At 44.1% G+C, this 12,507-nt stretch overlaps 1 protein-coding gene across 2 annotated transcripts in view; it reads right to left on the reverse strand.

The window, feature by feature from the left end:
• Positions 1-2,681: 2,681 nt before the first annotated feature.
• CERT1 (ceramide transporter 1) overlaps positions 2,682-12,507 on the reverse strand; it is a 105,644-nt gene continuing 95,818 nt past the window's right edge. For both annotated transcript variants that reach the window (XM_060235830.1, XM_060235829.1), the window contains 2 exons: positions 6,357-6,493; positions 2,682-4,710 (listed from right to left, as the gene is read on the reverse strand). In XM_060235830.1, the coding sequence (XP_060091813.1) occupies positions 6,366-6,493 (128 nt within the window). In that variant the 3' untranslated portion in view covers positions 2,682-4,710; positions 6,357-6,365. The remainder of the gene's footprint in view (positions 4,711-6,356; positions 6,494-12,507) is intronic.

The raw sequence follows: 12,507 nt of genomic DNA on the forward strand, positions 1-12,507 counted from the left end.
GTATGTGATTTTGTTAATATCATTATATATATATATATACACACACACACACACACTGAATGGCCTTAATTTTTACTGTTAATTCTGAGTGAAAGCTTTTACCTATAGCACCTATAGTCAAGTCTGTAGTCCTTCTGTGAGATTGAACTCTACACCTGTAAGTGAGCAGTGCCAAGAGCCTAGACCGCAAGAACATCCCCTGCCTTTTCACACCACCTAGCATACCTATGATAGTGACCGGGATGGGGTGGGGGTAATCAGTGGTAGCAAAATACTAGTGATAATACCATCCAGTACACAATGAAGTTTTGCAGTGTGATTTTGTGTGTACCTCTAAGCTGGGTTAGTTTTTTTAGCTTCCAGCTCACACATTTTTGTTAGTTTAGGAAAAATGGACATAGAGCAAGCTAATATATGCAGTAGCTCACAACTTTAATGCCAGTAGCTCAGGAAGTAGAATTTTTGCTCACAAGACCCCACAACTTAGAGGGAACATTGTTGTGGGAGTGAAAAAACCTGCCCTTTCATCTGCTTTCTGACTTTCAGTTAATAGTAATATATATAGACAGTAATTGTAAAATAACTGCTTTTAGCCACCTTCAAAATTTGTCTTTGGTTAAGGGCTTATTTTAACTACAGCTCAGTGTATAGTTTTTACATAAGCTGGTGTGCACGACTGCATCTTAAAGTCATGCTCTCAGGTGCTCCATTCTACTACACATGGAATATCACAGGTGACCTTGTGTACATATCCACACCTAATGGACACAGAGTCCCTGCATAAAAGTTTCTTGTGGATGGATCACATCTTTCTCATAATCCACCACACAGTTAACATGTCATGGCGAAGTATGAACCCAAAGACAGTCACTAGCTCTATTAATCAAATGCTAAAATGCCTTTATGAGATTTCATCATATAACTTGACAGCTGCTACTAATTTACATAAAGCTTGTTTAAATGTCTAAAAGTAGCAGCTTTTTAAAGAACACACAAAAAATACAATAAGCTACCTTATATGGAATCAGACCACTGGTCCATTAAAGTCAGCACTGTCGAAACTGGTAGTGGATCTCCAGAGTTTCAAGCAGAGATCTTTCACATCACCTACTATTGGAGATTGAAGGGATTGAGCCTGGGATCTTCTATATGCCAAGCAAGAACTCTACAACTGAGCCATAGTTCCTCCTTCAGGAAAACTTCTGAGCATTATAAGTAAGTACAAACACATTTATTTGTTTGTAATATCTTTTAATACTTTTTTACTTTTAAATACTGGTTTTTAAATTTGTGATTGTAACATGGAAGAGCCAACTTCATTAAGTCTTTAAAAGTTAACAGGATCATAAAGCTATCATAGAATAGTCACACTCTACACACTCAGTGTACTCTAATATGATTCATATTTTGAGTATGTAGATGAACAGTGGCAACTCAAATACAGCTTCATCTATACAACAGTTGACAAAAAGATCTGTGGAAGTTTGACTTGACATTTGATTAAGGAGAACCAGTACAACTTCTGATGACCAGCTCAGCCAATACAATAACAGGTAACTTCTTTCAAAGGTGAAAGAGAATCCTTATTCAAAGAAACATAAGATTTAGACGGAAAATTTTCACATCATTAAAAGATTTTTTTAAAAAAAATCAGGTAGAATTGAACAGCCCTTGTTTTCTAAACTTCTCCTTCCCACAACTGAACAATAGAATAAAGTCCAGCATTTGATGGAAGTCATTTGAGGTGGTAACAGATTTAGGTTTCAAGGCAACAGATGCTGAGAAGACAATCACCTTTGGAGAAGGCTCTTGTAATGAGGTGATCTAAGGTGGTTGTCTCAGGTGGAAAATTTTGGGGATCAGCCATCTGCCATTGCACCTTCAACCAGCTAGACTCTGCCTGCCACCTGAATGAGAGAATTCTTTGCCTCCTTGCTTCCCCAGACCTCTTTAAAAATAGTGTGGCAAGCAGTGCATACAAGTTCCAGAACACTCACAAGAATCTTCCTTCTCAGAGAATTTGACCATTACTTCTAGTTGTCTATTGCCAGCAAAGGGAAGTAATCTTGCAAGAGTTCATGAAGCCCTACAGGGCATGTGCAGCTATTTTTAAAGAGATATAAAAACAGGCACTTTGCTACAATTTTTAGAGAGGGTCAGGGCAGTGGAGAGGTAAATAGGATTTATTTTCTGGGGTGGCAACACTGAGGCAGGCAGGTAGTGGCTACTATTGCAGTAGCAGTGTTGAGGCAGGTGGGCAGTGGCAGAAAGGTGCAAGCTTCTGTCATGGCTGCCTCAGGCAGTGAAAGACCTTAGCAGTGAAAGACTGCTGTACATCCACGGATTTAGTTCACAAAATGTAAATGGTAAACACAGTGCTGGAAGATCAGTCATTTCCAAAGGCAAAAAAAAAAAAGATGACACTGGTAACTCAAATTCTTATTCTGCTAGGCAGCGAATGACCAAGTTAAGAAAGCCAATGAAAAGGTGGGGAAGAAGAGTTCTGTTCTAGGAGAAAGGGCCCAACATTACCTGGAACATACTGAACCAAGCTGTCGGCTTTGGGGGCCAGGGGGTGGGGCTTTATGCTAGGTTTTCGCTCTTGATGATTGATTGGGCAAGGGTAACTCAAGGAAAGTGACACCACTTGTCTAAAATTAAAATGTATTCTTTACAAATAGTCTCTTTAAGTGTAATTTTTATTTACAGAATTGCAAAATACATCACATTTAGTGCAAATGCAACTAATGATATTAAGATTTATATATATACCGCTTTGTAAACTTTCCTTCTCTTGGTAAAATAAAGCTTTCCAATTAAATTAAGATTTCTTGCATGTGTTCATGATTATCAGAAATATTAAACTGTTAAATTTGCATTTAGGGTCTAAGCATTTTTTGTTGTTGAAGTTCCCATCAGTGGCTATGGTGAATGAACTGGGATTTTGTTTTTAAACCAGCTGATTGAAAAAGAAAAATACATCTGAGGTATAACAAACTTCGTATAAAATGCTTACTAGTGAGATAGTAAAGTGTTCTAATTTTTTTATCTCACTTGCCTTACCAGCATTATCCCATAGGCACTTCTCTGTATTTTCAAATCACAAACAGTTATTCCGTAATAAGGCATATTTCATGCACATCATTTAAAGAAAGGCAAATAAAGGAGATTTAAAAAGCACGACATCTGTGTGCATGTATGTAAAAGTCAAGTGTTGTGCATACCTTAGTGTACTAGAGACACCCCAACCATTCCCAAGAAATTTGATCCTACAGTTTTGCCTGACCTCAAAGATTGTAATCTGCTGCATCTTCATTAAAAGTACTGTCTTTGATTTCAGGCATCAGCTGCTCTATATGAAATAAGACTTTAAGCTTTCTTTTCAAAAATATATCCAAATCTTGTCCCTCTCATGATATATATATATACAAGCTGATTAAACAGCAAAAAAAGTCAATAATCTCCATTTAAAAGTACAACAATCAAGTGAGGAATTTTCCTCAAATTACCAGTCTTTTCTCACAGTTCACCCCTCCTGTTATTTCTTGGTATGAGACATAGGTGGATATTTGAAAATTAAGTTCTTTCACAGCAACTAAGGGGAACTTTGCATTTAAGATGTATGGTTTTATTCACAACTCTTATAGCTCAGATTGTTGGGCCAAATATTACATGTGTGAATGATTTCATATATGAGCTTCATCGCATAGCTTTATTCAGCACAGAAAAAAACATGCAGGGTCAGAAAAAAAGCATATTTACTCTCTAAGTCTGGGAATGTTATGTGGAGTCCAATTTGCTTCAAATAAATATTATATTGTAACTCTTTGCAGCTTCAGGAACACCCGAAAGCAGCCCATGCTGCATGAAGATGGGCAAGTCATTGCGGTAGATTTTTCTGGCAGTCATGCCCTCTTTTGTGCAGCATCTATTTAGAAATTTCTGGATCATGATCAATAACCAAATTTCTGTAGCACATATTACACAACTAAAAAATACAATAAAAATATAAAGGTATCTGAAAAAAAATAAAGCTTTTCACACTTTCTCCATCAGAACCAGAAGGTCTTCATAGGAGCAAGACTATAGAAAAGGCAAAGTCAACAGGATCTTGACAGCCCTCATGTATTAAATGCTTTACATAACAAGATGATTTTTATAATAGAAATCAGCAGCAACAAACTATGATTATACAAAGCAAAACCACAAAACCCTTCTGGAAGGACACTGAGTTTACTGTTAACCTGAAAAAAGTTACAACACACAGGTTTTTGTGCATAAAAAGCACATACAGTATGCTATATGTGCATTGTCCTTTGTGCTTTTTAGACATACACAAAAACAAGAGCTGTGCAAGTATCTTATGAGTTCCACAGTAAACAAAAGCTTTCAAATTATTCAAAAGTTAAAGCAATAAACCAAGTTGGTGACCCAAAGTTGTATTTTTCTCCTCTAAAGCAAAGCAAAACAAACAAAAAAGTAGAGCCATATACATGTATCAACACATGTATTTATAATTGCACACTGATTCAGCAAGGTGAGCTAGCAGAAGAAAGAGAAAGTTCAGCTTCATGGCGTTGCAGTATTTCTTCCGTTGAGTACAGAATCAAGGGTTTGGGCCATAAGACTGTAGATCCTACGTTCCAGCTTGGAGCATTCATTTTGGTTCATTTCTCCAATTGGAATGTTCACACAGCCTTGTTCCAGTCACTAGGAAAAATTGTGGAAAAAAAGCTTCAGGCATGACCATAAACTGGAATACTGCATGATGTTATGAATTAAGGGGCTTTCAGGCAAGTGCCAAATTATAAGGCTACCAACCAGAAAATCTTCACTTAATAGACTGTTTATGGTGGCTAGCAAAAAGATCTAAAAAATCATGTTTTTCTCTCTAACTTTCCTAGTTACAGGAGCAAGCCACTGGAATACCCTACAGGTAAAACCTTTAAACCTGCATTACAAATCTTTTATACAGCATTAAGAAAAGCTGCCAAAAATCAAAGTATACCAAACATATTCCAAAGCAGATAATTTCGGAATTAGCCCTTCAATAACATTTTACAGCATTTCAATGGCCTATCAACAAAGCCACGATACTGATTCCCAAACCCCACCTCTCCCTTAAAAGCTTCCCTACATCCTACTATAGAAAGTTCACAAACAGCCCACTCTAGAGTATAGTAGACCTGAAGTTTCTTTTACCTTAGGAAGGACAATCAAACCCTTACCACATGAAGACTAGATTACTGAGCAAATTAGATTTTGGGCTGCATTAACAGAAACATACTATCCATATCAAGCAAACTGATGATATCACTTTGCTCAGACAGGACCTGTGTTGGAATACTGTGTTCAGATTTGGACACCACACTTTAAGAAAGACACTGACAAACCTGAATGTGTCAAGAGAAGGGCATCAAAGATGATGAGGGGTCTGGAGATCAAGTCCTATGAGAAAAGGTTGAAGGAGCTGGGCATATTTAGCCTGGAGAGGAGACAACTGAATGGCGATATGATAGCCATCTTCAGGTATTTGAGAACAGAATGGGGTTGTTTTCTGTTGTCACTGAAGATTGGATCAAAGCCAACAGGTTGAAATTAAATCAAAGAGTTCTGGGCTAAACATCAGGAATATTCTGACTGAGTGGTTCCTCAGTGGAACAGGATTCCCCAGGAGGTGATAGGCTCTCCTTCCTCAGAGGTTTTTAAAGCAGAGGCTAGATGGCCATCTGACAGCAATGCTGATTCTATGACTCACTGTAAATTTAGGTAGATTGGGAGAGAGAGGATAGGAAGAGTTGAGCCTGTGCTCAATTCCTATGTGCCCAGGATTATGTTTATCACTATTTTGGGTTAGGAAGGGATTTTCATTCAGGTCAGACTGACTCAGGGATGCTGAAGGGTTTTGTTGCCTTTCTCTGGGCATAGAACAGGGTCACTAGGGGAGTGGTGGGGGGAAGGCAGCTGTTAATTTTGTTCAGGGGATTGGATTAGATAGCCCTTGGGGTCCTTTCCAACTCTGTTTCTATTGGTTAAGAGTTTCGTAGATTTTGTTCACAAGAACAGCAGATCTGTTCCTACTCTAAAGACTGCATCCACCTCCCCACCTTGATTCCCACATCTCAACTCTTCAACTGCCTACTCCTATTGCCTTGCCAACATTCCACCCCTCAGTAGACTCCCCCTTTCTTAGTCCTCTAAACAATACCCCCTCCTTCCATTGTCATACCCCAGAGCACAAGATTTAAGTAGCACTTTGTTTCCAAACCCAGCACATTTTAATTACATTGTATCTGTCTCCACAGGACTCAAAACTGCATATGGTAAGATTTCTGCATGAAGGATTACATACCTACCTGCTAATATTAAAACAAAATAGGCTTTCCAGCTGTTTTCTCTTGCACATATGATGTGAAACGCTTCAGGAATTTGGGGTACTCTCGTTTTGCTACTGCCCGTAGTACGGAAGCTGGTGCCCAACCCCCAGGATTCACTAAAATAAAGATCAGAGTCAAAATAGTTTTAAAGAGGGAAATTCTTATATTTAAAAGCATGGCTAAAACAGAACACAATTTCTTCAGTTAGGCCAAATAATGCTGATAGGGCTGGTTGACGCATACATTCCCAGTTTGCCTTGGTCTTCAGGATAATAAAATTTTAACTGTTTAGCATCAACAGCAGCATAATAATCTACCTAAATCCAAAATATTTTACCAAGAAAGATCTATCCATAAAAACATCAGTAAACAGGATATATTAAAGTGCGGTCATTTTTTTGGGAATGGGAAAACTGGGTTGCACTTACCTGTAACTGCTGTTCATCAAGTTGTCTTCTGTGCAGGCGCACATGGGACTGCTTCTGCAAGCATGCCACAGAGAGGAGCTAGCATGCTAAACTGAGTAGTTTCTAGATATCCAGGAGTAGTTTCCCTCCCTCCCTTCAACAAGTACAGAGAAGTTTCCTGTCCAAATGGTCATGTGACCAAGAGGGAAAGCACTCCTCCCTCAGTTCTCCCTTCACTGCCATAAGGACTAGGGTATAGTAGGAAGCCCAGAGTGGGGAAAGGAAGAAGGGATGTGTGCCTGCACAGAAGACCACTTGATGAACAGCAGTTTCAGGTAAATGCAATCATTTCATCTTCATGGCTTGTGTGCAGTCTCACATGGGAGAAAAACAGCTTTCCTACCTGTAACTGATGATCTTTGAGTGGTCATCTGTGCAGTCACACTGATAGGATATGGCGCCTGCGCCGATCTCGATCGGTAAACTTAAAAGCTGCGGATTTCCGCGCCGACGTCCCAATGCGCATGCCCACTGCGACGGGCGCGGACATCCCGCCAGTTCCTTCTGACCGCCACGTCAGCCCAGCGATGAACCGGCCGCAGCAGGGAAGGAGGGCGGGGAGTGTGACTGCACAGATGACCACTCGAAGATCATCAGTTACAGGTAGGAAACCTATTTATCTTCTTCGTGGTCTCTGTGCATCACATGGATGGGAGACTAGCAAGCCAAGACCTTACCTGGAGGCGGGAGCAACGGTCCATCAACAGGAAACAGACTGCAACACCGCCCGGCTCACAGCAGATTCTCTGCGTCCTCACAAGTCCAACGCGTAGTGGTGCACAACGGTGTGCTCGGAGGACCAGGTAGTGGCTCTACAGATGTCCTGCAGCGGGACACCCCTCATGAACGCCGCCAACGTTGCCATAGCACGAGTAGAGTGCGCTCTAATGGGCCCCGGCAAGGGTTTCTTGTTCAGCAGGTAACAAAGTTTGATAGTCTCAGATATCCATTTTGACAGCCTCTGGGCCGAAATCCTTCGCCCAAGGGAAGGCTGGATGTAGGACACAAAAAGTCTGGAGTCCCTCCTAAAGGACTTCATGCGATGCAAATAAAACACCAGCACCCGTTTCACGTCTAGGGTGTGCAACCTACGCTCATCATCATTAGTCGGATTAGGGGAAAAAAACAGTAAACAGATTTCCAGGTTGAGATGGAATGCCGAAACCACCTTGGGAAGGAAGGTGATGTCGGGCCTTAGCAGCACTCCCTCCTCGGAGAAGCACAAATAAGGGGGGTCGCGCCGCAGAGCTGCTAACTCCCCTACTTGCCTCGCCAAGGTAATGGCTACTAGGAAAGCCGACTTCCAGGGAGGGAACACGTAGCCATGGGCTCAAAGGGTCTCCCCGAAAGGGCTCGAAGAACCAAGGACAGATCCCAAGCTGGGGCCAGCTGTCTCACTGCTGGGTACAGTCTAGCTACTCCTTTCAGGAAGCGCTTGGTGTCTGGATGGGCAAAGATGGTACGACCCTCCAGCTGCGAATGATGTGCCAAAATGGCTGCGAGATACACTCGAACTGAGGACACCGAGAGACCCTTGTCCAAAAGGGACAGTAGGAAATCAAAAATGACAGGCAGGCCCGCCGTACCTGGGTCTCTGGTCCTAGTAGAGGAGAATTGGACAAACACCCCCCACTTATAAGAGTACGCCCTACAGGTGGAGGGTTTCCTGCTATTTAGCATCACAAACTGAGCCCGGTCAGACAGAGGTGCTACTGGAGGCGCCAGGCTGTCAGCTTCAGCTGCGGGATATTGTGATGCACCACCTGCCCCCCGTGCAGCAAGAGAAGGTCTGGGGCCTGAGGGAAGTGGTGGAATACCCCCTCGGCCAGGCGAAGGAGCAGTGGGAACCAATGTTGTCTGGGCCACCAGGGGGTCATGAGAATGCCCTCCGGCCGTTCCCTGATGATCTTCTGGACCACCTTGGTGATCAGGGGAATGGGCGGGAAGAGGTAAACCCTGTGCCGACTCCAAGGTACAAGGAGCCCGTCCCCGAGGGACAGCGGGTCCGCCCCTCCCCGGCAGCAGAAGAGCGTGCACCTCCTGTTTGTACGGGTAGCAAACACGTTGAGCTCGGGCGTCCCCCACAGGATAAAGACGGGGCGCAGGAATCTCCAATTGAGTTCCCACTTGTGTATGGAAGCACCCCCTCGACTGAGAAAGTCCGTCTGGGCGTTCAGATCTCCCGGGAGGTGAGTGGCTACCAGCGACACTCCCAATGCGATGCACATCTCCCATAAGGCTAGAGCCAGTCCACAGAGTCTGCGGGAAACTGTGCCTCCCTGCCTGTTCACATACGCCATTGCCGTGGTGTTGTCCGTCAGGACTGCCACTGTTCTGTCCCTGAGGGACCTGTGGAAGGACTGGACAGCATGGAATATTGCTAACAGCTCCAGAAAGTTGATATGGTGGTGCGCCTGGGACTGAGGCCATCGGTCTCCTACACAGAAACCCTCCATATGTGCCCTCCAGCCCCACAGAAAGGCATCCGTAGTGATCTTGAGGGACGGAGGGTCTCTGTGAAAGGGTGCACCCTCCATCAGATGGTCTTTCTGTGCCCACCAATCGAGAGATGCCAGGACCTCTGGTGGAAGAGTCAGGCGGCGCTCGGGAGAGTCCCATCCGCACTTGAAGTGCGTCAGAAACCATAGCTGCAGCGGCCGCATGCGTAGCCTCGCAAAAACTAAAACTGAAGTGGTGGCGGCCATCAGGCCCAGCAGCCGCTGGAACTGACGAGCCGTGCCCGATGGATTGCGTTGGAGAGACTGCACTGACTGAATGATGTCATCCGCCCGATCGGACGGCAGGAACGCCCTGCAGGCCCGAGAGTCCAGGACGGCCCCAATGAATTGGACCCTCTGCGACGGTTGAAGCCGAGACTTCTTGTGGTTCACTTGCAGACCCAGGTCCTGTAACAGAGAGAGAGTAGTGGCGATGTGGCGCAGTAGAGTCTCCTGAGAGGGTGCGACTAGGAGCCAATCCCCTGTACAGGTTATCCCCTGTAACCATAGGTAGGCTGCAATCACCACCATAGTCTTTGTAAAGACCCTGGGGGCCGTAGAGAGGCCAAAGGGCAGGGCCCGATACTGAAAAAGGTCGGATCCAATCATAAACCGCAGGAATTTTCTGTGAAGGGAGTGAATGGACACGTGAAAGTAGGCGTCTTTTAGGTCTAGCGTGGCCATCCAGTCTCCGTGGTTCAGAAGAGGGAGGATACTCAGCAGAGATGTCATCCGGAACTTGTGGTAACTGACGAATAAGTTCAGAGCCCGGAGGTCCATGATGGGCCACAGACCTCCGTCCCGTTTCGGAACGATGAAATAACGGGAATAAAAACCAAGCCTGCTCTGACTGGAAGGAACACGCTTGATGGCATCCTTTTGAAGAAGAAAGGTGACTTCTTCTTCTAACGTGTCCGTGGGACTGGTGGAAACGAAAGTAGGGGTGGGAGGATTCTGAAAAAATTCTATCACGTAGCCCCTTTTTATTATGCCAAGGACCCACTTGTCAGTGGTAATAGCTGACCAGGCCTTCAAAAATGGGAAGAGGCGGGTGCGGTCCGAAATAGCAGAGTGGCATGGGGGCAGCGCCAAAGGGCAGTCAAAGGCCCTGCTTGGGCTGTTTCGACCCCTTCTGTCTGGACGATTGCGTAGCTGGTGGCGAATACTTTGGCTTAGGCGTGTATGGCTGTTTGGAAAATGGTGATGCAGACTTCGGGCGCCAAGGTTGGTCCGGTGACTTAGGAAATGGTTTCCTGTTCCAAGGCTTCGGCCACGGGTGCTTGGACTGGGGACGCAATGTGGAGACCCCCAGGTTCCTAGATGAGAACTGGTGGGATGTCCGCACCCGTCGCAGTGGGCATGCGCAGTGGGGCTCCTGGGCATGCGCACTGGGACGTCGGCACGGAAATCTGCAGCTTTTAAGTTTACCGATCGAGATCGGCGCAGACGCCTTATCCCATCAGTGTGATGCACAGAGACCACGAAGATGATTAGCAAGTTTCACTCACCATGGAGGAGGGTGTGGGCTGCATCAGGGAAACAGTGATTGTAAAAACACTGCTTTTCCCACAGCTGCCTCACTCCTGGAATCAATGTCCACTGAATAATGTTTGATGAATACTGATGGTGTAAACCATGTGGCTGCCTTACAAACATTTGTGAGTGGTAGTCTTGATGAGAAGGCTGCAGAGGAAGTCTGGGCCCTTATGGAGTGTGCTGAGATAGAGATATTGCCAGTCTCACTGTATGCTGTCCTCATTGCAGAGACTACCATTGTGACAAACTTTGTGCTGAGACTGATTTACCTCTATTGGTGCCTCTGAAGGAACAAATAAGTTCCTGTCCTTGCTGAATTCTTCTGTTTTATATTTTAAAAAATGAAGGGCTCTCCTCATGTCTAGCGTGTGCAGTTTTTCTGGTAAGTTGGTAGGGGACAGGAAAAAACCAGTGAGAGATATCTTGATTTATATTCAATTTGCAAAGTATCTTAGGCATGAATTTGATTTGTGATCCTTTTTTACTGTTATAACCCTCAAGTCATCAAATCTTAATACGTAGATTTCTGTGGGACTTTTTATAAGGTACTTTTAAGGTTCTGGTCAATGACTGTAATAATAAACTGAACTGAACTGTGATCTAAAGAGAGGGTCTCAGCACAATGCACTAAGTTCTCCCACTCTGTGAGCCAATGTAATAGTCACTGGAATTGTAACACCACACCCATAGAATTATGATCTGTTCCTGCTCTGGAGTGAAAAGGGATGCATTTGGCACTGGCTGTCGAGGCAAAGAAGTCTATTTCTGGGAAACCCCACTTTTGAAATATGGGAATTCGATAGTTGATTCTGAGTGACCACTTGTGGGACACAGATACCTCTCTGCTCAAGATGTCTGCTAGGGTGTAGTATACACCTGCTATGTGTATTGCAGAATGGTATACATTGTGTTCTATGGTCCAGTGCCAAATCCACAATGCTTCTGTGCACAGCCTTATGAATCCTGTGCCCCCATTTGTTTATATAAAATTTTGCTGCTGTGTTATCTGTGGCCAGCAACACTCAATGACTCTGCAACAATATCTGAAAAAAGAAAGGCAAGCATATCTTATAGTCTTTAGTTTCAAGACATTAATGTGACGCCTAGTCTCAGCCACAGATCATCTGCCTCTGGATGTGTTGGTTCCACAGTGTGCTCCCCATCCTATGAAGGAAGCGTTGGTGAAAATCTAAGTTGTGTGGATTTGCACCTAATGGCATCCATTGAGAAAGGTGGAAGGATGACATCCACCAACCAGGGATTTCAGAATCTGCCTAGAGAGGGACAATTTCTTCCACTGTGGCTCCTGTGCAAGGGACAATGCTTTCAAAAACCAGTTTTGTATATGGCAGAGGCCATATAGCCTAAAAATTTCTGAATGTTCCTAGCTGACTGGAATCTACACAATAAGAATCTGCTAGCTAGTGCATGATTCGAGATGCTCTCTGTAATGGGAGGTATGCCTTCCCATTGAGTGCATCCAGGCAGGCGCCTATGAATTCTATGGATTGGGTGGGCACTGATTGTCATTTCTCCATATTAATGATAAAACCCAGGTTACTGAGGGTCTTCAGTGCACATTCCACGCTAGCAGTGAGGGCCTCAGAGAAATCGACCACTAATAGCCAG

Source organism: Heteronotia binoei, chromosome 4, assembly GCF_032191835.1.
Source record: "Heteronotia binoei isolate CCM8104 ecotype False Entrance Well chromosome 4, APGP_CSIRO_Hbin_v1, whole genome shotgun sequence".
Taxonomy (NCBI): domain Eukaryota; kingdom Metazoa; phylum Chordata; class Lepidosauria; order Squamata; family Gekkonidae; genus Heteronotia; species Heteronotia binoei.